Genomic DNA, 24,959 nt, shown 5'->3' with positions numbered 1-24,959 from the left:
TTTACTTCACTGTCATCAAAAATTGATCCCATATTGCATCCTTATTTCAAAGAACGAGCTAAAAAAATAAAATAGAAATTCCCACTCCTCAGAGCAGCAGCTACGTCAAGCTTTCCCCCACCCTATCCTTTGCCTCCCCACACCCCAAAAAAAGAAAAGAAAAATGGGGCCATGAGGGAAGGCGCCTGCTGGCCGTCTAGGGCTGTTGGAGTGGCCGTGGCTTTGGGATGCACGTGACCTGGGAGCAAGGAGGGGCTGGGCACGTGACTCTGCAGGCAGAAGGGGTTTCGATCTGGTGAAATGTGGTAGAAAATGGGGTAATTGGGGGAGGTTAATTTGGATCTAAATGGAGCGATTCGTTATCTCAATAAGAAATGTCTCGTTTTCCAGGGAGACGGCTGCGCCTGCCAGACGCTGGCCTGCCTGCTGTTGGGGTAGTAGCTCAGAGCAGGGCCCGCAGCCAGCCTAGCCTCACAGGGCAACCCACCCTGCCCACATGTGGGGGTTGGGGGCGGAGATAGCTTAATTTGGTTGATTCCCCAACTCAACTGGCAAAGTATTCAGTAGCGCTTTTCAAATGCAGAATATGAATAACGACACGCAGAGGCTGAGGTGAGCGGCCTGAAGACTAGGCACCCGGTCTAGCTGAGCCCAGGTTCACCCCAAGCCTCCTGGAAGTCAAGGAGACCCTGTGTTTTGTGTTCTAACTAGAGGAGAAGCCCAGTGTCGCTTGCCATGGGAAGGTGTTTGCAGGGTGGGGGGGGGACTTCCAGGATGGTACCCCTCGGCCCCATCCACCTTTGCTAGGAGCAGGGTCTGGAAGCTCGCACCTGGACCGTAGTGTGACCCTGGGCATGTCCCTTCTCCCCAGGCCTCAAAGCCCCATCCATTCTTTCCCAGGGGCCGCAGGCAGAGGCTGCTGGCAGTGCTGGGAGTCCCAGTCACGCAGGTCTACAGGGCTTCTACTCCTGTCGCTTCTCCTCTGTTCCCCGGTCTTGTTTGGTATAGATCTTTTGAATTCTTCTGAGAGTTTCTTTAGGCAATTAAAAACAAATACACGTATGCTTTTTTATCCTTTTATCCTTACAGATAGTAAGGAACCGTACTATCTGTATATGTTATTTTGTACCTTTTTCAAACGTAACACGTGACCATCTCAGGCTGCAGTGTGGAAAGCCTGGGCTGAACAGCTGAACAGACTTAGATGTGAGCTCCAGCTTCTCCTCCTGCCAGGTGGGTGGACTTGGAGCACTCACTACATTGTTCTGAGCCTCCTCCTTCTGAAAAATGCATAAGTAGCACCAGCCTTGTACCCCAATGCTGTGACGGTCACATGTGGACAACAGGTACCCATAAGTGATAACTGGAATCACAGAGGCCTCTGGTGGACAATCAGTTGGGAGCTGGCACACAAGATTTCCTTGGTCTAGCCTGGTATTGGCTGCACTGTGTCTGGAATGGAGCTGGGGGAGGGTGAGCCTGGAGACAAGTGGAAGCCCCCTCCCCTCTACTCTGGTGGGGCCAGATCTGATTCATCCTGTGTCTCTGGCACCTAGCACAGACCATGAGCATGTAAGCAAAAAAAAAAAAAAGAAAGGCCCTGGAAAGTGAGGCCCTTCCCTTTAATTCCACACCGTGGTGTTGGTTGAGATAACACAAAACAAAATGATCACAGGCTGGGGTGAGGGCTGGGAGGGAGGTGAAGCAATACATAATTGAAGGGCACACTTGAGGAGGGCTCCCCTGGGTGGGAACCAGACAGGTCAGAGCCAAGAAGATCCATTTGGCAAGGCATGAGTGGGCAGGTAGTGGGGGCCTGTGGGTCCCAGAGACACAGCCCAGTGAGCCACCCCACATGCAGCTCCAGCAGGAACAGCCCTACCCCTCCCAGTGAGCCACCCCACACGCAGCCCCAGCAGGAACAGCCCTACCCCTCCTGTGCTTCAGGAGGGGAGTTCTGGATATTAAAGTTGTTGGTGGATCAGAAGCGAGGACCCAGCCACCAGATGCACCAGAGCACATGTTGGCAGCATGCATGTGCTTTCCCACGTCGGCACGTGTGCACGTGTTTGCATGCACACACACACATCCTCCTTCTCCAACTCCAAGCCCTCCACCCCCAGGATTGCAAAGCTGTTGACCTCAAAGTCAGATAGAAGAAACCTCCTCACTCACCCCCACTAGAGCCATGGACCTCTGGCATCACCGTGTTTGGAACAACTCCCTCAGTGGACACCCAAAAGGCCTAGTCACAGGGGTCCCACTTACCCCCTTTCCCTTGGAGGAGTCCTGCAGTGGAGTGGCCTTGGGGGCAGGAGAGCAACATAGGACTCCAGAGTGATGGAAAGGGCCCAATCCAGGGGTGGGCTGGCAGGCCTGGGCCAGGCAGAGCAGTGGGCTGGAAATCAGGTCGCCCAGAGGCCATGCATGCCTTGTATGGGCTGAGGCTGGGCTGAATCTGGGGCACAAAGACCCCCGTGACCCAGAGAGCACCCAACTCTAGGGGTTCTGGGAAGGGACACCAACCCCAGGGTGGTGAGCATGCTCCGTGCTTAGCCTCACTGCCTCTACTCACGCTAGGGGAGCCCCCTCCTGCGGATCCTTGGCTTCTTCACCTGTGAGAATGGGTGAGGATGGCTCACAGCAAAACTTCCATCAGCTTTCTGTGCAAGAGTGGCCCTGGGGTCTGCCTAGCCTTCTGGGGGGATGGTCCTATCCCAGAGTTTCTGTCCTTCCCAGCCCTTTTTCCAGACAACAGTCTTTGATCTAGGTAGGGCCAAGCACAGCTGCCACCAAAGGGTCACTGGGCTCAACACTAATCCACAGCAGTGTCCTCAGCACTGATGCTGTGTGGGCTTGACCTGAGCCTAGCAGCAGTGCTGGAGGCTGGCCACAGGTAGAAGAGGGCTCTTGGGGGGCAGAGCTCCCTGGGTGGCTTTGGGGAGGGTACACAACTCCCTGCCTTTTTTAAGGAGGCCTCCTGTCTCCTCTGGCCTCAGTCTGTGCCCTGGGAAAGTAGCAAGAACTCCAAAGCCACATGGGAAGACAAGTGCCCTGAGACCGTGAAGGGAATCTGAGGCAGAACTCAGGCCCGCTCAGGTCTCCTCCTGCCCACTAGGTCCCTCCCCAGCCACAAAGTGTCTCCCACTCTATGCTCTCTGATCCACAGCCAGAGGCCCACTTCCTCCTCAGAGAGGACTTAGGGTATCTGTCTCCTCGGCTAATAGGCAAGTAGGGAAGGGGGACTTGATGACACAGTCAGCTTCAACCCTTCACCCTGTGCTCAGAGAGCCATGGCCACAGACAAGCTGAGGAACCACCTCTCAACTCAGTTTCCTCATCTGCAAAATAGTGTAAAAATGGGACCCGCTCTGCGGGGGCTGCTATAGGCATTAATGAGCGATGCTGGGCACAGCAGGTGCTCATTGGCATCGCCCTTGACAACAGCTCCATGTGCAGCACAGGCGGTGCTGGTGCTGGGTCCCACAGTGGCTCTGCGGGTACAGGAATTCCTTGCCGACCCATATATTTCAGGAGTACTTTTTGCTCAAAGCCCTACCTGCTCACCCAGCCATGGGGCTTCTCTCCATGGAAAACACCTGCCCCTTCCCTGCAGCTTGCTCTGCTGCCTCCTCCAGGCAGCCCCCAGGGTCCACACCCCACTTCCTGAGTGTCACGTGACTCTACCTCCAGCCCTTCCTCATGAGTCCAAGTGCTGTCGGCCTCCATGTGGCCAGCACTTCAACATTCCTCTGTTTTATCATTAATGTGGGCAGGCTGCCTGGGTGGATGGTGTCATTTTCCCATTTTGCAGAGAGAAAAACTGAGGCCAGAAAAGCTAAAATCACTCAGTCAGGGTAGATCTGAGTCCAGTGTGGACCCATCACTAGAAGGGTCTCTCCCTCAGAAAGTGCAGCCCAAAGGGCTGAGGAGGTTAGGGGCTAAGCCAACTGGGATTCAGGGGCCCCTTTCCTGGGAGATGGCATGGTGGATAACAGACCCTTGTCCCAGAGGAGAGAGACTGCAGCCCGAATGAAGGGAGAAGTGGCAACAATGCCCCAAATATTGCAGGCGTATGTGCACGACCGCTGCCCCGCCCTCTCCAGTTGGTACCACAGCTCTGTGGTCGTTGCTAGGCATCTGTGAAGCCCAGGTGGGCCCTACCTGTTGTGGAACGGCTGTGCAGTGTAGGGTGGGCTCGGGCCCAGGCAGGAGCAAGGCCGCCTCCGCCTACCCGCCCTCCTCTCACTTGGCAGCAGTGAGCAGAAGCCATTAGCGCCTGGCAGTTCACGTCCCACAGCTCTGACAAACGCCTTAAATGTTGTCACCATGGCTCCAGCTGTCCCACCGGCCGCCTTTACTCCTCGTAATAACCAAGTGTCGAGGCTGATTGCGGCAGCAGGATGCAGTCAGTATTCAGAGCAGCTCTTACCCTGGGCGTTTCCACCTGGCAGCCAGGCTGTGCCCACCCCACCCACCACCTCCAGCCCTTTGTCTGCCTGTCACCTCTGCCTGGGCCCTCAGCATCACCCCCAGGGCCAGCCAGTGCCTGGCTTTGTGTCCCAAAGCTGGTGGGCAGCAACAGGGTGGGGCCTCAGGCATCCACATCCAGCAGAGTGACAGCCTAGCTGGAAGGATCTGGCTCCTGCTCCCACTCTTCTGCATGGCCTATGCAGGGAGCCCTGTCTTTGTCTTGGTCTAGCCTCATCTGTTCAGGGACACAGGGAGTGGTCAGAGCCCATCCCTGGCATGGACAAAACTGGATTCAGTTTGAGCTCTGCCATTTAATCACTGTGCAGGTGAGTTAATCCCATTTAATCTTGGGCAGGTGAGTTACCCTCTCTGAGCCTTGATGACCTCATTGGGGGAATGGGAATAATGACTGGGCTTCTTGGGGCTTCGTGGGAGCATGTGTGTGAAGCAGGGTGCAGATAATGAAATGAGGACATATGGCTGGGCGCGGTGGCTCAAGCCTGTAATCCCAGCACTTTGGAGGCCGAGGCGGGTGGATCACAAGGTCAAGAGATCGAGACCATCCTGGTCAACATGGTGAAACCCCGTCTCTACTAAAAATACAAAACATTAGCTGGGCATGGTGGCACGTGCCTGTAATCCCAGCTACTCAAGAGGTTGAGGCAGGAGAATTGCCTGAACCCAGGAGGCGGAGGTTGTGGTGAGCCGAGATCGCGCCATTGCACTCCAGCCTGGGTAACAAGAGTGAAACTCCGTCTCAAAAAAAAAAAAAAAAAAAGAAAGAAATGAGGACCTGTGGAAGAGGCTAGGCCACATTCATAAGCACCAACCCCTACAGCACCAATCCCTGAGTCCAGGGAGGCCCAGGAGAATAAAAGGCCCAAATCAGCTCCCCTCGCCTCCATTGCCCTCCTTCCCACCCCCACATCTTTGCCCTCTGGGCATTACTTCCCCTCTCCCCTTCATCTGACCTTGCCCTTCAAGTTTTGCCTGCTGCTCCCTTTCCCAAAGCCCACCTGGCTTAGTCTAACCATACTCCTCTCCCGTAGGGTTTATTTGCCCTTCGAGACAGCCCTGGACACTCACCATTCTCCTCTCATGTCTGCCTTCATCCTCGCAGTCTCGTAAGGTTGGGACTAGTAGAAGCCCCAAGTTAGAGAAGAAGTTATCAGGATTGAGAGAATGGCATCAGTTCTGTGCATTACACATACAGCTTCTGGCTCTGCCCCGTGGGGTACTGTGGCTGCTGATTACTGTCTGACCAATCCCAGGTCCTGATAGAACCAGGACAGTAAACTAAGCTCCAGTCTCTTCAAGGGCCCTGGGAGAGTGGACAAGCACCCCATTCCACCCCCTGGCCTTGAGGGCTTTCCTCTGAGGTACCTAGACAATAATCGCTAATATCCAGGCTAGATCTGGGTTGATTATGAGGTCTCTGGTTACTGAGTCATTTGTTTACAGGTTCCCCAATCCTCTGATGATGCTAGAGGGCAATGGGCAGAGAAAGGTGAAGAATGAGTTGTCTCTGTCTGTTCATCAGACTCTTCTCAGGGATGCAGAGGTGATGGTGCAGTTAGCAGTGAGGACGGTAATGGTAGTGGTGATTACCAGGAGATGCGAGCGCTAGCAGAGGTGACCACAGTGGGGTGATGGTTGTAGTGGTGACGGTGATGGTAAAGGTGGTGATGGAGGTGATGTTAGCAGTGGAGTTGATGGTGGTAGGTGATGATGGTGATGATAGAAGTGATGACCGTGATGATGGGGATGAAGGTAGGGATGGTGGAACTGATGGTGGTGGGAGTAACATTGACAATGATGATGTAGTAATATTGGCAGTGGTGATGGGGAGGATGTTGTCAGTGAATATGGGAACATTGGAGCTGATTAAATGGGGAGAACAGTGATGATGGGGATGATGGCGATGATGGTGAGAGGAGTAGCATTCTGCAGGGATAATGGTGGTGGGTGATGGGGGTGATAGGGCTGACAGGGGCTCCCTGTGGAGTGTACCTCTCAGGGACAGTCCTCCAGGTAGCCCTGTCCCACTCATGGGCTGTGCCCTCACTGGAGGCCGGACACAGTGTGGCTTGCTTGGTGTTTTGTTTCTTTTAACCTCCAGTGAGCACAGCCTTCTGGGTAATGAGATGCAAATTGACAGAAAAGACAATGAGCCAGCCTGCGGCCAGTGGGGCAGCTTTTAGAGTCAGGCTGATTGCCTCTGTGCCAATTTGCATGGCATTAGCTGTGCATGTCTTCTCCAGTGGGTTTGTGTATTTCATCAGCGGTCACCTGGATGGCTGCATCTGACAAAGAGTGATGACCTGTGATCCCAGACCAGGGACAGGGGCAGAGCCACTCTGACTCTGACCTGAATAGGGCTCCAGAAAGTGGCTACAAGAAGTCTGAGTCTGTGGGGAAGGGCAATGGATAGTGGGTGGATTGGAGAGTCCTCATGGCCACCAGGAACAGGGACAGAGCAGGGGCCAGAGCCCATGAGTGGCAGGCCTAGGAGGTCTGGTTAGGGCAGCACCATGGTTTCATCTGAGCATGTGATGCAAGAGCCACAAACAGGCCTTAGACAGAAGAAAGATCTGGTCCTGGCCTGGGATGCCTTAATACAGGCCCAGGCTCTGTCCCTAATGATACAGTGTCCTGGACAGTCCCTCCAGGCCTCAGCTTCTGCTTTGTGCAGGGTGGGGATCCAATGGGCCTCTGGCCTCATTGTCTTCACATTGAAGGGGAGAATCATCAAGGCAGGCCCTGTCTGTGGTGTGTTTAGTAAGAGTCGCCAGGGCCAGTTCTCCATGTCCAAGGTCACACTGCAGCCCACCGAGAAGGCCTACCCTGTCTGTCACTGTCACCATTACTCAAGGTTAAGCCTGGGATCATTTCTCGAGTGCCACTCAGGAGGCCTAGGCAGGGTGACACCCAGGTGGTTGCCCAAAACCAGCCCTGACTGTCCTCCCCACCTCTGTCCATGGTGCTAAAAGTCTTGGCCCTACCTGCTCTGGTGTTCCTGCTGCCTAGGTGGGCTGGGGGCTGGTGGCCCCTCCCCTGCTGCCCTTGCTCTCTGACCCTGCAACCCCTTTGACCCAGTGCAACCCACGACTCCACTCCAAATCCCTTCCCCAAAACAGGCAACAATGGGCCTAGGGGCTCTTCTCCACTGCCCTCTACTCCCATCCCAACCAGTGCCCCCTCAGGCACATTCCAGGGCCCTTTTGTCCTCACCTCCCTCTTCACTGTCCCACTCCTTCTCCTGAGGTTGGGCCTAATCAGAGCTAATCAGAAAATTATGAGCTGTCTGATTACTGATTAGGTTCCTAATGTTAATAGAGCTGAGAAGGGCCTGCTCAGGCTGTGTTTTAGGAAAAAGTATAAAAATAACATCGTGGAAAGGGAGCCTGGAGGCTGGGCTGGGACTCAGGCTCTCCTATTCTAGCTGGGGTGGGGTCTCATGCTCAGCTTTCAGGTGGGAATGCATTCCTGTGCAGGGGAGCTTCCTAGCACCCTAAATTCTTGCAGTGAAGGTGCCATCCCAGGCAGCTCTTCTTGTAGAGGCCTCTAGCAAGTTCTCTGCTCAGAACAGTGGGACTGAATTGCAGTGGGAAGAAGTTAGGTGGGATATAAAGAAGAAATTACTCCTGGCACCCCACGAAAGAGCAGGGCCATGTCCGTAGTGCTCACTGACCTCCTCATGCCTAGCACAGGCCAGGCACACAGTAGGTGCTCAGTAAACTTATGTTGACAGGAACAAAGGAGGGTCACATCAACCCCTTCCCATGGGGACCACCACCCTCCCATGTCCTGCCCCTGAGCCACGGCAGGGCATAGAGGCATCTGAGGAGGTTTCTTGGAGGAGGATGTTGGGGCATGTCAGGAGAATGCCCTGGTCTGGCACCAGGGCAGGGGTGCTGAGCTCCCTGGGGACTCAGCTGGGGATAGGCAGTCCTGTCCACCACCCTCCGCCTCTCATTCAAGCAGAGACTCGGGGCTTCTGCTTCCTCCTCTTGCTATTACTGACTTGACAGCAGCTGGGCAGGGCTAATGGGTAACATTTTCACAAGGTCCAGAGTGGGGTTATGGTCCTGGAGAGCAGACATCAGCAGTTCAGACCCCAGAGGCTGCCTCTTGGATGCCTCTTCATAGAGCACACAGTGAGGCCTGTACTTAGAGTCAGCCTCACCCCACTCACACCTTCACCCCTCGTACCATCTTGGATCCCCTGTTCTGTCATCAGCACCATTTCCGACCTGGTTTCTGCCATCTCTATCCCAAGGAAATCCAGAGCCTCCAAACCAGCAGGTCCCCAAGGGCACCTCCTGATCTACCCCTTGACCTGTTGACTGTGATGGGAACCCGAAGTCACTTAGCACTTCCTTGCTGAGCTGGCCTGTGTAACACTGGGGCCACACAGATCCATGAATCAAGTCCCTCCCTTCAAGGGAGGGGGTCAGGTACATGCAGTGATGGAAACCCCAGGGAAATTCTGGGAACCTGGCCTGGCAAGGTACCAGGATTCCTGGAGGAGGCAGAACAATGACTCCTACAGGATGAGAAGGAGCTGGCCAGGAAAGGAGATGGGAAAGGACACTCTAGGCTTGGGGTGCAGCACAAACAAGGCTTTGGAACCACAGCATGGCAGTAAGGCAGAGTTCAAAAATCATTGTGGTGGAAGAGAGATGAGGTTGTCAGGACCTGGTAAAGGATCGTGTTAGGAAGGAAGGAGTGGTCCGGACATCCGGGAAACACTGGCAGGTCACAGAACTTTGTAGGGGTGGCCTGAAGGTGTGGGGGCCTGGGCAGAGGAGCTCATGCCAAGCAGCTTGGGTTGGGAGTCTGAGGTGGGTTGTGGGGCTCGGGAGAGGTCTGGTCAGGAAGGCGAGAAGGGGGTCATGGGAGTAGGGCTAGAAGCCAGGCAGGGCTGCAGAGGGGCAATGAACAAGATCTCCAGAGAAGTTGGTGCTGAAGAGAAGGGCACAAGCTGCAGAAGAAAATAGGTCAATCCAAGGTCAGAAGGCCCAAGGGAGAAGCTGAGTTTGGGGGAGGGGGAACTAGTCAGAAGCCCCCTGGAGTGAGGTAAGGGAAGAAGCAGCCCAGAACCTGGAGTTGTGTCTCCAATTTCCAAAGTGAGTCCCCATCCTGTTCTCTGCCTATGCCCTGTTCTCCATCCATGTCCTCACAGCCCTGGGAAGGGCCTGGGCAGGGTTTTGGTCCCTCCCTGTTACACAGGTGAGAGATCAAGGTACAGAGAGGTGAAGGCAGTGTTCCCCAAATTATGTGCTGGGTCAGTTGCCGAGCCTCAGGAACTTCGGTCCCTGAGCTCTGTGCAGGACGAAGGGGGAAGGCACTGTCACACTCAACACCCACCCCTGTGCTCACACACATCTCTAGAATGGGACCTGATGAGGGGACAGGAGGCAGCACCATGTATCACAGAGCACTCAGATAAGATGTGTCCCTGCTCCCCTAGCCAGAGTGGCTGACGGCCCCCAGACAAGTACCCTCACCCAATGCTATCTGCATGGTGTTTTCTAAGAATGAGAGAAATGTTGATGAATTATGGATCAGAATTTAGAGGGAGGAAAACTGACACAAAACTGGCAGAATTATGAGAAATTCCACCTGGCTTGCCAGGGACCGATTGACCTGTGGAGATGCGTACATTTCATGCTGGGGTTTAAGGAAGGGTGCCAGCTAGGTTGGTGGATTCCCACTCATTTGAGTCCCTGTGGGATGGGACAGGGCAGTACCTTGAAAATAGCCCCAGCAGCCTAGGGTAGCCCTCAGCTCTGGGTATCTTTTGGGGTAAGGTGCCTCCATATGGCTGGGTTCTGAAGCCACAGTCCAAACGCAGACCTGAAGCAGTTTGTTGCATGTATTGGTGTATTTCTCATTGTGTGACCTCTTGCAAGTGCTCAACAGGAGACCTGGGAGCTCAACAGGGCACTGGGTAGGACAGAGACCTGCGGCCCTGAGCCAGAACTTTCCCGCAGCCTCCAGCATGTGGCTGTCCAGGCTCATCCACACACCTCCTCCCGATTTAGCCTGCCACTGCAGAGTTGAATCTCCAGAGGGCGGGTTTCAGTCCCAGTTCGGGAAAACTGGTCTGTAAATTCAAGCTGATTTCTGCAAATGCCCAGCCCAGCCACAGAGGCCCCTTTCCTCACCCCTTCCCTGTTCACACTGGACACGTTTGGCTCCTGTCCCCGGACACACCCAACCTTCTCTTTCTGTATTGATAGTGGTTCCAGCAATGAAAGCCAGTGGAATTCCTGTTACCACCTGTGAGTGCCACTTCCTTTGCTTCCTTGGGAAGGGATCTCAGAGCTCATGGCCTGCCTTCCCTTGATGTTACATTTTAGTCCACTTTGGCCAGTTGCTGTGGCTCACGCCTGTAATCCCAGCACTTTGGGAGGCCGAGGAAGATGGATCACCTGAAGTCAGGAGTTGGAGACCAGCCTGGCCAACATAGTGAAATCTTTTTTCGACATGGTAAAACTAAAAATACAAAAATGAGCCAAGTGTGGTGGCGTGCACGTGTACTCCCAGCTCCTGGGGAGGCTGAGGCCAGAAAATCACTTGAACCTGGGAGGCAGAAGTTGCATTGAGCCAAGATCTCACCACTGCACTTCAGCCTGGGCGACCCACTGCACTTTAGCCTGGGCTACAGAGCGAGACTCCATCTCAAAAAAAAAAAAAAAAAAGGAACTAAAAATAATAAAATGTCTACTTTTTGGTAACATATGAGTAATAAGAGAGAGTGGGAGTTTTTTCTAAGGGTCCTCTCTTGGCAAAATACAACATAACATAGCAAGGATCCCTGGGAACCCAGGATGTTCTGGGAAATTCTGTCTGACCTGAAATTCCGGCCTCTAGGATACTAGGTTCCCCATCCTGGCTGGTCACAGTCATGCCCTCTTGTGTCTCCATCACAAGCCACCCCTCATTTCTTCATATTTTTCTTAGGAAATTAAAACACAGCCTGACCCTTCCAGGGTAGACTGAGGGGGTACAGGCACTGATAACCAAGCCTGTGACACCCACAGGAAGCCGGCAGGCCCGGGCCGCGTGGAAAGGCGGCTGCCCTGCTGCAGAGGGAGACCGCAACTTGAATGAGTATTTCCCTGTTACATGGATTCTGACCTTTTTTTAATAAAAGAAAAAATCCATTGTACTAATTTTTTTTATCAACTCGTGGAAGACACATGAGGCCTGTGAGGGAAAAGGTCAGGGAGCCTGTTGCTGCCAACAGCGGCGATGGCCTCCCATGCCAGCCTTCCCCTGAGGCACCCTGTGTTCCAGAAATGTTTATTTTCTTTGCAGGCTTCTCGTTGCTTGAATTGTGACCTGGGGTTTCAGTGTTTTTTATTGCTCAGGTGGTCATTTTATCTTTAAGCTATAAGCATGGTCAATACAAAAAGAGTAGGCTTGAACTTTAAGATGTACCATGGCCTGGATGTGGTGGCTCATGCCTGTAATCCCAGTGTTTTGAAAGGCAGAGGTGGGAGGATCACTTGAGGTCAGGAGCTCGAGACCAGCCTGGGCAACATAGCGAGACTTTGTCTTGTAATTTAAAAAATAATAATAATAAGGGCCAGGTGCGGTGGCTCACACCTGCAATCCCAGTACTTTGGGAGGCCAATGCGGGCGAATTACCTGAGGTCAGGAGTATGAACACTAGCCTAACCAACATGGAGAAACCACATCTCTACTTAAAAAATACAAAATTAGCTGGGTATGGTGGCACATGCCTGTAATCCCAGCTACTCAGGAGGCTGAAGCAGGAGAATTGCTTGAACCCCGGAGGTGGAGGTTGCAGTAAGCCGAGATTGCGCCATAGCACTCCAGACTGGGTAACAAGAGTGAAACTCTGCCTAAAAAATAAAAAAATAAAAAGTCTATTTAAAAAATGTAAGGAAAAAATAAAGATGGGACTGGAGCCAAGTGTGTCCAGTGTAGATGCAACCAAGGGGCAAAGGAAGGGGCCTTGAGAGACGGGTAAGGCCAGGTGTCTGTCCTGACCCAGGGGACTCACACATGAGCAGTGCACCCAACAGGAAAGTACGGCCACTGGCTCATCTCCATAACCCGCAGCAGTCATGGATCCAGCTCAGCCCTCGCTGCCCATCCTGCTACACTTCTCTTCATCCCTCAGAACCCAGCAAAACGTGGAGTCAGGGCAAGGCCTGCCCTCAGAAGATAGTGACTGAGCTTGTGTCCATAAAGCTCTGAGCACATTGTGTAAGGGCCACAAAGTTGCTGAGGTGGTCATTGTGCATACAGCAGGCACTTTCGGTCCACACAGCCTCCCTCACTCCACAAGTGGTGCCAGGACCGGGCCGAATGGGGATTCTCCTGGTCCCTGACTGTGGATGCACCTGCTTGAAGCAGGAGGTGGATGGACAGACAAATGCCCACTCAAGGCCAAAGCAGCAGCAGGAGAGGCCCACAGGGCCGGCATCCTCAGACCCACCTGCTTCTGCCCCTGCTGTCAGCCCTGTGGCTCCAGCGCCCTCCTTGTGGAGCTGCATCTTGCTTCATTATTATGCAGATATTTTAATTATGCAGATATGTTTTTAGACAGTTTTAAATATGTATATTATTTACTCATTAGACCATAACAGCTCTGGAAATTGGAAATTTGTATTTAGTGTCTATCTGTGCACAATACACAGCTAATGCAGGACCCACAGGTAGAGAGGGAAGAGGGTTGGCAATGGGGCCAGTGCTGGGCTGGACAGGGGCTGTTGGGCATCCTGGTACTTGCCCCCTCCTGTGGCCTGGACCCAGCGATACCAAGGCTTGTGGGGGCAACTGGGAGGGACAGCTGGGAGGCCAGTTACTGATCCCATCTCCTAGGAGAAGTGCAAAGGGATCACTGAGGGGTGGAAGGAGGGACCTGAGCCCAACCAGCCAGGCCCCACTTGGCCAGGGATGGTCCTTTCCTGGGACAGTTGCTGTCCAACATTTCTGGGCCTTAGCATCAGGCGAACGTGGGTTTGATGCTCCCTCTGCCCGCCACTTCCTCGCTGGGGGTCTGGGGCGGCGACACTAATACTTTAAGCCTCCGTCCCCTTGGCTGTAAAAGGAGGGGAACAGGAGAATCTACTTCTCGTGAGTCTTGCTGGGGAAGCAGCAATGAAGCCTCGCCCAGGGTAGGCACTGGACCACATTTGGTGATATCCTGTCATTGCTACCTTCCTTGCAGCCCTCCGGCAGCGTTCTCAGAGCATACTACCCCCAGCCTCCACCCCAGAGCCCCACTCCATCACAGCTTCTCCCTGGCTCAGCCCCCAGTGCCCTAGATCTCAGCATCCTGCAGTGGGTTCAGGTCCTTTTCTTCTAAGTCTCTCATATGCTCTAGGAAGTGGGAGTAACCGTAACTAATAAAGACCAAAGAACTCTTATGGCCTTTCCCTCTGGGCTGTACAGAACAAGTCCTCTTTGATGGGCAGTTGCTCCCCAGGCTCTTCTGGGCCACCCGCACTGGGCAGGGAGGGACTCCCAGGTGAGAGCTGGTGAGGAGAGGAGGCCAAGGAGAAGTGGGCAGCACCCAGCCTGGGGGTGGGGTGAGCAGGCCTTCTAAGAGGGTGGGGGCACCCAAGAGCTCCAGCCCCCCATCACCCAAGGCTCTCCGCTCCTGGCATGCAGGGGGCCTTCCCATTCCAGGTGTTGGCCTCTGACAGGCACCCATCTTGGCCCCAGGTCCCTGATCTCAGGTTCTTGCCTGTCAGCCCCCATTGCAATTGAAAGCTGTTTAACATAGTGACATTTGCAGGTATCTGTGCAGGGCCTACTCCCCAGGAGAATATTGTCCACAGCACAGTCCTCCTCTTTCTTGCCTTTTCCTGTAAGAACGGTTCCAGAGCTAAGGGAAATTGATTGTTAAGTGAAACTCTCTGATAATTGCCTCTGAAATACCTGCTGTTATCATGATGGACTTGGCTGTGAGAAGCCCCACTCAGCAATCCCACTGAGGTTCCCTCTAATACCTTGGCCATGGTGGGGACATCACGGGCCAGGCAAGGCACCATCAGTGACTTCATAGCCTCATTGCCATAAGCAGCCGTTACCCCCCAGCATATCATGAAGAAAAGAGGCTCAGAGATTAAACCACACAGCCGGGGTCACAGAGCTGGCTGGGCAGAGCCAGACCCAAGCCCAGGCCTCTACACAGGTCCAGAGACACCCCAATCTTGATTTAGTAGACATTCATTATGTACCTACTGTATGCCCTGGGCCAGATTACCATAAACTTGACAGCCACAAGACACTGTCCCACCAAACCTAGTGCTCAAGGGGAAAGCAGTTATGGAAGAGAGTTCCCTAAGTGCCAGGGTCAGGAAGTGGACATGGCTAGAGGAGTCTGGACAGGAGTGGCCAGGGAGGGAGCAGCATGTGCAGAGCCTGGTAGCAAGGTGATCAGAGACTGCAGGAAGCTCCAGAGGCAGAGCCCAGAGCCCAAGCAGGGAGCTGCTCCCAGGGGGACAGGCACTTGGGGTCAGGGCTAGGAATGGAGTGCATCTCCCAGAGACAGGCAGGCACTCCAGAGAGAGGCACCTTGTCCCTGCCCTGCAGAGTGTCCTAGTAGGTTCTTCCCTTGCCTCTGGGCCTCAGTTTCCTGCCCCTTCCAGCCTGTCCCCAAGCCATCAGGAGGACTGGAAGGAGGTAGGAGAGAAGTGCTAGGAGGGATGAAGCTCCAAGGGTGGGGCAGGGTGGGCATGGTCTCCTGGCCAGCCCTCAGCAGGCCTGACTGTTGTCAGCTCTATGGGGACAGGAGCCCAAGGTCTGGGTGCTCAGCCTGGGCCAGGCAGATGGGGCTTAGCTTGGGATCCCTGCCTCAGGACATATCCTGCTTGGCAGGGGGGAGGGAAGCCCACCTTGTCCAGAGGGCTGGATAAGGGCAAACAGAAGTTTCCAGGGGAGGTAACACAGTCTGACAGGACCAAGCAGGCAGAAAGAGCAGATAGCAGGAGGGCCCAGAGGTGGGCAAGAGCCAGCAAGAGAAACCTCAGGGGACTGGCTGCCTATGTGCGGCTGCTGAGGGTTGGGGGAAGGGGGCTGCCAAGAGCCCAGCCACCCTGAGTGGGTACAGTTACTATGTCCAATTTATAGGCAGGATGTTGAGGACCCAAGTGGTGAAGACCCTGCTCCAGGAAGTCAGGCTTTGAACTCAGGCCAGGCCTCGGGGGCTCTAGGGTCCAGACTGATCCCTGCTCAGGGCCCCTCATGTGCACCAGTGGTGGTCCCACTCCTCTCATCCTCAAGCCTGATGGGACTTCGTGGCCAAAGCCTGCCCACTCCACTGCACCCCACCAGCTACCTTGGCCCTTCCTCCCCTACCACCGGGCCTGCCTGTTTAGCAGTTTCCACACGTCGAGCGCCTGGGGATGGACTGATTGATCTGTAACACTGAAAAAATAATAATGGCTTGATCGTTACTGAGGATTAAAAGTAATCCTTTTGCTGTGGCTATTGCAACTCCGTTATTCATGAGTCAGCGGGCTGACCCAGGCCTTTGAGCCCATGGGACTCCATGAGCTCAAGGAGGCTGGGGGCTGGGGCCTCCTTATCTGGGCCTCCCTTGCCCTGTCTGCTAGGCTCTGGAGCCAGCAAGGCCTGTAGCCCACACATTTTGGTGCCCGAAAGTTTCAGGGTCAGAGCTGAGCCCTAAGAGGGTGAAGGAGCTGGCACCCCCTGGCCAGGAGTGGATGCAGAGCCAGGAGAGGACAGTTTGCCAGGGTCGTGGCCCAGCCTGGAGACTCCCACTAGTGTTAGTGTGGTGTCTGCAGCCCCATTGACCCTGTGGCTTTTCTGCAGCAGGAAAACACATCTGCTTCCCACACTCTATCCCAACGTCAACCCCGGGGAAGGTCAGTGGCCTCAGCAGAGCCCCACTCTGAGGAAGACTTGGCATCCCTGGGAAGGTAATGGGTCACCAGACAAGGAAGGAGGGGCACAGTGATGACAAAGGCTCGCCCCACACACTGCCTCGTCAGGCTTTCCATAGCCTCTGGGCCAAGTGCTGAGCTCGGCACCTGCTGCACTGCAGGTGCTCGGCTAACAATGGTGACAAGTATCTTGAACTGTACAAGTCACACAATAATGCCCTCTACACAAGGGCACTGCAGGCTGATGAATTGGGGGCCTCATTCATCCCTGGTTTTGGGGTCAGGAGGTGGGCATTTATGGTTTAGGCCAAGAAAAGGCTCCAGGATGGAAAAGGAAGAAGAGGGGTCAGGTGGGCCCTACAAGACCTCGAGAAGGTTGCACCTTTTACATGCAGAGAAGTAGAAGCCCCAGAAGGGTTTTGGGACAGGGGATGGTGACATGGCTAGATCTACATTTGGAGAAAAGGCTCCAGGTGTTTTGTGGAGAATGGATGATGAGGATGAGAGGATGCAGGTTCTGGACAGGACTGAGCCTGACCTGGGGGTGCATGGGAGGTGGTGTGAGGGATGCCAGGGGTGGAATGGAGGCAGCAGAGGAGCCGGGGTGGATGGCCTACTCCCAGAGGGGCACTCTGAGTTCAGGTAGGTCTGAGGGTCACTCCAGGGAAGTGTCCAGGAGCTCAGGAGGGCCAGGATTGGAGGCAAGACATGGGAGGCATCATCGAGTAGAGAGGCCTGGGGCCCCCAAAACCCTAGGAGTGTGAGACTGGGCTGAGGGGAGAAGAGGGTGTAGGTCCCAGCCAAGCAGGCCCTGCAGTTAAGGGCGGTGGGGGACACAGGACTGAGCCTACAAAGGAGAAGGAAGCAGAGGCCAGGAGGGCTCAGCTCTGTGGGGTGAGAGGGTTTGACCCCAATAGGCGCTTTCTCCCCCTGCTCCCAGGACCCAAGCCTCATAGCCTCCCCACCACTCAGTGTTCTTGGCCTGGGGTGTGAGAGCCGGCCCAGTGGGACTGGGGATGGCCATGGACAGCCTTCTAACTCTGGGGGTATGACATCCTACCCCAGAAGAGTAGAGGCTGCAGCTCCATGGGAGGGCCCCACCTTGCTCCCTGCCCTGCTATTCCATGCTTCAGAGGAGGAAATGCCGGCCTCCATGTCCTGAATCCCACTTCCCCTAATGGGCAGCTGACAGGCTGTGTTAGGACATCCCCTCCAGGGCCCACATGCCACATCAGGCCTGGACTCGTGGATGGGGGTGAGATGTCCTGAATATGAAGGGGCCTCCTGAGTATGGCTGTAGGCTTGGAGATGAGATATGCCTGCTCCCCCATGGGACAGGGTGGGGTGGGGGTGAGAGACCAGAGCCACCCACGTCACTGGGCATGGTGGCCCCAAAAGAGGCATGGTCCTTAGATCTTGGTCATGGGCTGAGTAAGACAAATGTAGTGGTGAGGACTGGGCTCTGGGGCCCAGCCTGAGCCGGACTCACCATGTGACCTTGGGCAGGCTGCTCACCATCGCTGTGCCTGGCTGTCTTCATCTGAGGAGGGCCACAGTGGCCCCATGCCAGACACACTGTGAATGGTACTGCTCTCAGCTCTGCAGAAGGCCCTCAGGGCCAGACTCAGTTCCATCCTAGGGATCCCCAAGGTTTCCTAGAGAGACGGGATCCTTAGGAAGTACCAAATAAGAAGCTCCAGGTGACCTGGGCTTAGGCCCAGAGAGTGGCCAGGCCCCAGTGCCTTCTCCAGCAAGCCTTCCCTGAGGTCCCGAGCCCCCACAGCACTGTGCTTCCTGCCCTCAACTACTTCTGCCCTGATGGTTCTGCAAGGTTGTGCCTGTGAGCTGCAAGAGCCAGGACCAGGCCTGCCAAAGTCATCACAGTCCAGCACCCAGCGTGCGCAGTGGCAGACGTGGTATGCACAGGCACACAGCTATGCCCTGAGGGACATTCTGCTCTCAAGCACAGGGGTTTTGTTGGAACCAGCCCCAAAGAACAGGACAGGCTCTTGTGGACAGAGGGCTTGGGAGCCCTGTGGGAAGGGGCTCAGGAAGTCTGGGAGAGGGACCATGGGCCTGTGTGGGCCTCTCCTGTGGGGCTCCAGGCAGCTGGCAGAAGGGCAGGGCGAGGAGAGGCACTCTGTAACTTGCAGCCCAGCCTTAGCTGTGGAGGGGCTTCCTCTTGGGACTGGGGTGGCACAAGCTTATGGGGGGTAGAGTGGCGCTGGGGCTTGGCCTAGTACAGGGAGTCCCATGGAGATGCCACTGGGGTCACTTTGTGCAGGCTTCACCTTTCCTGCATGGACACAGCTGTGATCCAGGAGGTGCCCACACTGCAAGCTCAGGAGTATCTGGGGCAGAGAATCTCTGAGAGTCTCGTAGGATGATGGGAAGGGAATCCCTGGTCCAGCCTGGCCCCAGGGAGTGCTGGGGATGGAGAGGCTTTGGGGTGGGCACAGGGCAGGCTGCTTCCCTTGGCCTCTGACCTCCCTGTGCTCTGTCCCTCAGAGACTGGCTGATGCTGCAGAGAACTTCCAGAAAGCCCACCGCTGGCAGGACAACATCAAGGTAGGAATCCCAGCACTCAGGGCATGCCCATCCAATGGTGGATGTGAATGAAGGGGGTGGTGGCTGCCCAGACACATGAGAGACATGGAGGGTTCTGTGGAATAGAGCCAGAGCCTGTGTTCAACACTCAGCAGCTACTCTGGGCAGCCCCTCACTGCTGGGCGCACAGTGAGATACGAGCCCCATTCACGCCAGAGGAGCTGTGGAGTGGGAAGGCTGCTTGAAGGTGGTGTTCCCCAGGTTCCTCAGATAAGGTGTCCAGATTCTTGGAGAGCCCCTGGGTCAGAGGCCTTTGGATTTCAGGGCTTGTCAGAGGCTTTAATACAGTGACCTGCAAGAGATGCTGCGAAAAGGGGACCGGACACCCTTCCTTGACTTCCCTTCCCCAACTTCCCTGAACAGCAGCCTGTCTTCCCAGGAGGCCCTCGGGCTGGGCTCAGAGGACTGGGCTGCTGTGGTCACAAAAGCCTCTCCTTCTACCTCAGAAGGAGTGCAGGATCGCTCCTTGGAGCAGAATTGCAAGAAGCTGAGCACACAGGACCTAGATCGTGGGGAATGGAAGGGGAGCCTCACCCATCCCAGCCTAGGCCTGAGTTGCCCTCTCCAGTTTCTTGCTGTGTTTGATTTTGCCTGGAGCTGGATACACCTGCCCTCTGGCCAGCATCAGACAGAGGCAGGGCTCCTCCTGGACTCAAGGAAGCCCCAGGGCCAAGGATGAGGGAACCCTTGAGAACCAGACTAGTTGGCAGGGTTCCTGTGTCCTCCACAGCTGCATGGGTCTGTGGGCCATGCCTCTTCCTAGTTGTATTGTGCTAAACACGGAGGGGTGGGGTTGGGGGGAAAGACCTTGACTCACTCCAGCTCTAGGCCAGGCACATTTGGGCCAGGAAGCAGGTGCAGTTATTGTCCCTATTCAACAAGGAAACAGAAGCACAGAGTGGGTAGATCTGCCCAAGATTACCTGTTGGTGGCAGAGATTCACAGCCAGCTGTCGAGTGCCAGGGGGTTCATGCCTATGATCCAAGCCCTAAACCAAACCCTAAATCTCCTCCCCAGTCACCATCCCCCAGGCCACCCTGAGGCTGCTTCGCCTTGCACACACCACGGTATTCTTGCTTTGCCCCTGGCAGGTGCTGCGTGCTGCCCTCAGGGAGTTCACATGATATTGGAAATGAAAGATGATTTTCTAAAGAACGAGCTAGTAACTCCCTAAAGCAGTCCCACTTCCCCTGGAGGCTGGGGACTGCCTCTCCCTCTCCTGCTCCAGTGCTGCTTGGCCACAGTCCCTGTGGGACCCAAGCGAGGGCTTCAGTTTCCCCATTTGGCAAAGGACTGGCTGGTGCTGGTGCCGCCTGTCAGCTAGGTGATGGGGTGTGAAGGAATCAGTGCACACGTCAGGCTACATGGGTGCTAAGTCAGTGATGACATGGATGCACTTCTGGCCACAGCAGCCCTTGGGGCCTGAGTACTTCTGCCCTGAGATGAGTCCCAGTGGCCCCCATCCCTCTGGCTTGACCTGAGGTGCCCCAAGCTGTGGGTGTGACCATAAGCAGCCCTGAGCACAGGGCCAGCTGGGCCCGGCCTTGTTCATCTGATATTCATCACCCTTCATAACACAGCCCATCAAGGTGCCCACCTGCGTGTCACGCTGGTGTCTCAGGTAGGGTGAACGGGGCCGTAGTCACCTCCCTTCTTCCCAGCTATCGGGTCACTGCTTTTCCCAGGAAGCACTGCTGCTGCCAAGCTGAAAGGCATCAATGCTAATGGTGGGTCCATGAGCCCAACACCAGCCAGCTATTCCCGGGCTGCCAGGGAGAGCTGACAGCAATGACCACAGAAGGGACTGTCCATGCCAGGGGAGGGTGCAGGAACTTGAGGTTGGGGAAGGGATGCTGTTTTGTCCCTTGGAGACACACCACCCACCCCTGAAACCACATCCTTCCAGCGACCTTCAGGAGATGACAGACAAGGAGCCATTTTCCTTCCCAGAACTCAAGAAAGGCACCTGGCCTGTGCCACAGTTCCAGCCTTGAGCTCAGGCCCTCTTCCTAGGAATGGCCTTAACCACCCTTCCTTCAGTGCAAAGCCTCTCTCTCCAGATATGTCTGCTAGGACTCCCTTTTCTAGCCCCAACCCTAGGATCGGCCCCACTGCCCGCAGCAGTAACAGCATGACCAGGAGCAGTCTTCTTACCTCTGAGATGGAGAGGATGGCACCCAGCTGTTCTGGACACAGAGGAGATGCTTGGCCCATGTGGCCAGACTGGAATCCACTGCACCGTCAGCTGGGTGTGGCCTTCCCTGTGTTGACTGCATACGGCAGGTCCAGGTGCAAACCTCTGAGGAACAGACAATGGTATCAGTGGTGTACCCACATCCACAAGCTCACAACTCCACTAGCCCAAGCCTGGGGGGTGGGGGATCCCGGAGTCTGCAGGGTCAGAGCTGGGACAAGAGATCAACAGGGCAATGCCTGGATGTAAAGCTCCTACCTGCTTTCCTCGTCCCTGGCCAACCCAGACCCTTGGACACCAGAGAAATGATGGCCCTGATTAGCAGGCAGCACCTCCCATGCCCCTGCAGACAGGCAGCAGGTGCCCTGGTGCCCATAACAGGATAGATGAAGAGGGGCCACCTGCCAGACCACACCTGGTGCCAGCACCACACTATGCCAACACTGCGTGTCCCCAAAGCCACCACCAGGGAGGAGCCGAGCCAGGGCATGGATAGGGGAGGGGAGAGTGGCCATTGGCCCCAGGGCCTCAGTGCCAATGCCAGGGCCTACAGGAAACAAAGCCATGGCCCGGGAGTGGCATAGAAGAGACAGCCCTCCCCGGAGGAGTGTGAGGGAAGGACACAGCCCAGCCCTGGGGAGTATGATGGTGGGAATGGACGGAGCTCTGCCTAGGGACCAGAGGGAGGGCTGTGAGGGGCTGGACCAGGCTGACAGAGCCAGCTGGACAGGACAGGTGGCCTTCCTGGCCTGAGGGTCTGACCCAGCCATAGGGCCCCTGCCTGCCTCTGCCAAGCCAGCGACAGACGGCTCTCTCAGAAAACAGTCCTCTTGGCCGTGCTGAGCTGGCACTGGGCCAGGGCAGGAAGGCCAAGCGTCCTCACTGGTGCAGCGGGTGGCTGGCCTGGGCCTGCACAGGCAGCTGGTGGGCAGGTGGCAGTCATGTCTGGCCAGGCCTTGGCAGCCACCTTCCAAGCACTGAACACAGGTAACAACTGCCCTTCCCTCGCTCACCCCGCACTCACTTCCGCAGCCTGTTCCCTAAGACCTGCACTCCTCACACCTCTCTTGAACTGGCTCCTGCTAAGGAGAGTGTATGTCATCAACCCAAGGGTCATGTGGACCCTCCTGCCCCGACCCTCGCTTCTTACCTGTGTACTCACCTCCACATGGGCGGGCATGTGTGTGAGCTCAGGGGGGTGGCTCCCCCAACTCCTACCCAGTTGGGCAAAATGGACCCTAAAATATCAGGTAACTGGCCTGGCACGATGGCTTACACCTGTAATCCCAGCACTTTGGGAGGTCAAGAGATCAAGATCATGCTGGCCAACATGGTAAAACCCTGTCTCTACTAAGTATACAAAAATTAGCTGGGTGTGGTGGCTCGTGCCTAAAGTCCCAGCTACTCAGGAGGCTGAGGCAGGAAAATCACTTGAACCTGGGAGACGGAGGTTGCAATGAGTCAAGATTTCACCATTGCACTCCAGCCTAGGCGACAGAGTGAGACTCTGTCTCAAAAAAATATCAGGTAACACAGGGTGTGTCAGGGGAGTGGACCCCAGACATTAAGGACACCCATTTCACCCCATCCAGGTCTCTTCCACACTCAGCCTCTCCTCTGGGCTGTGGAGTTGCAAAGACAGAAGATGCCCACCCATGGGCAGAGTTGGCCCTACCCCTGGGGAGGCCCTCCCCAGCCTCTTCACACCCTCATCATCCTGATATTACGAGTGGGGAAATAGAGACCCAGAGGTGAAGCCTCGTGGAGGCTGTGTGATTTAACTGGGCAGCCTTGCCTCCTCGGCAGTGACCCCTGGGAGTCCTCAGGGGGCCACTGGGACAAGCCAGTAGGCTGAGACCTTTTTGGCTTGGCCTCAGTCTTCACTCAGTACCCAGGATTCCAGAGCTCACATGTCCGGGTTAGAATTAGAGGCCAAGACTCTTTGCCCAGGCCCTGCACCCAGTAACTGGAGAATACTGCCTCCTTGTTGCTTAACCCAGGAGGCAGTCACTGCTGGTAGACATTCAGGTACTGTACAGACTCCAACAGAGGCCTTCTCGGAAACCCTCCCACCCTGACGCTGACGGCCCCCTCCTGCCACACTCCCAGTGAGTGCTGGCTCTGCCTGCCACTTCACAGCCAGGCCCAAGGGAGCTGACTTGGTCGCCACTCCCATTTGCAGACCCCCAGCTCCACACCACATCATGCATAGCAGTCACAGCTGTATTTATGATGTATGTTCACATGTGTGACCTTGTGTGCCACCATCCATGCTCTTCTTACCAAGGAAGGGCATGGTCTGGCCCTCCTCGAGGCAGGAGAGGCCAGGAAGGGTCCTGCCCACATGCATCAAGCCTTGTGGGGCAGGGAGGCCATGCAGAATCCTGAGCCTCATCTGTCATCTGCAGAGGACTGAGAATCCTCCTGGGTGACATGTCCCCCTGTGTCCCTGACGCCACCAATATCTGATGTTCCACTGACACTGTGAAGCAACAGAACAAATAGAGAAGCGAAGCACCTGGAGCAGCTGGAGAGGTGGCCCCAGTGAACTCTGAGGCACCCAGTATTGACCCAGGTGCAGGCAGGACTCAGCTACAGTCTATGAGGGGAGCCCCGAGCTCCTGAGGGCTGCAGGTGACCATCCCCCACTCATGTCCTTTCCCATCCTTGCAGAAGGTTTGCCTAAAAAGTGGATGAGTGAGGCCCCAGGTTGTAATCTGCAGTCCTCCCACCACACCCGCCTGTTTTCATTACGGAGGGAAAGAGCATTAGAGCTGTGTTTATAACCCCCTTTTAGATAACAAATCACATTTTCTTTTCAAAGCGAGTGTGTTGAATTGATATCTTTTTCCCCTCAGTTTAATGGGTTTGTGTGTTCAGGAATGATCTTCATCAACCGAAACTCCTTATTGTGTTTGATGTAATGTCAGCTTTCATTATGCGCTTCGGTCGGAGCTGGGCTCGGGAAAGGCCGAGCACCCTGCAGCCTGGGCCCCGGCCTCCGCCCCTGCCCCAGGCCCACCAGGGCTGCAGTCTTCTTGCACTGCTGGGTGGGTAGGGGGTGTGGGCAAGGTCGACAACGGGCTGGGAGGGCAGGTTGGAGCCAGGGTGCAAAGGCTTTCTTCTCCCTGCCCTCGCAGCCTCTGACTGATGGGGCCGTAGGGCTGCTGTAAGAAAGCCCCAGACGCAGCAGGCAACTGGATACTGGAACTCTAGGGCTGCCTTTGGTCGTAGGTTCCTCAGAAAGTTGTGGTCTTGCCCATCCTGGTGCCAGGCCTAAAGTCGGTGTTCCAGAATTTTGGGACTAAGCCTGCATGTCTAGCCAGTGGCCTGCAGCTCCTAGACCCCTGGTGAGAGACAGACTAGGACTGTTCCCTGAAACGGTCCCAGGTACCGATGCAGCCCCTGGGCAGTCACCACAGCAGGCCCCTCCCCAGAGTCTTGCCTACAGAACCTGGGGCTCAGAGAGGGAGTGGTCTAGCCCTGGGGTCACACACTGAATGAGCCCCAGCTGGGCCTTGGGAAGCAGGTGTCCTGGGTGACTTCTGTCCAGTGGAGTAAGGCCCCGCTTCACAGCCAGGCCCTAGGGAGCCAACTTGGTCACCACTCCCATTTGCAGACCACAAAGAAGCCCTGAGTGAATGAGGGGCCACCGGGGCCACAAGGCAGGTTTTTGCTGTACAGAACAGGGCTGAGGAGCACTTGGACAGCAGCTCTGTCCCGAGTCATGGCCCCGGAGCCCACGGGGGCAGAGTGTGGCAGCCCCTCCTGAGCCAGTGACACTTGGCTGA

General features: G+C 55.5%; 1 protein-coding gene across 9 annotated transcripts in view; it reads left to right on the top strand.

Annotated features, from left to right (window-relative positions):
• CACNA2D2 (calcium voltage-gated channel auxiliary subunit alpha2delta 2) overlaps positions 1-24,959 on the top strand; it is a 139,987-nt gene that overhangs the window by 89,401 nt on the left and 25,627 nt on the right. For all 9 annotated transcript variants that reach the window (XM_032289981.1, XM_032289983.1, XM_032289975.1 and 6 more), the window contains exon 4: positions 18,876-18,935. In XM_032289981.1, coding sequence (XP_032145872.1) covers positions 18,876-18,935 — 60 coding nt within the window. The remainder of the gene's footprint in view (positions 1-18,875; positions 18,936-24,959) is intronic.

This window comes from Sapajus apella, unplaced genomic scaffold (genome assembly GCF_009761245.1).
Source record: "Sapajus apella isolate SASKATOON/1434 unplaced genomic scaffold, GSC_monkey_1.0 scaffold23, whole genome shotgun sequence".
Lineage (NCBI taxonomy): Eukaryota > Metazoa > Chordata > Mammalia > Primates > Cebidae > Sapajus > Sapajus apella.
This window is presented reverse-complemented; position numbering and strand designations above follow the sequence as displayed.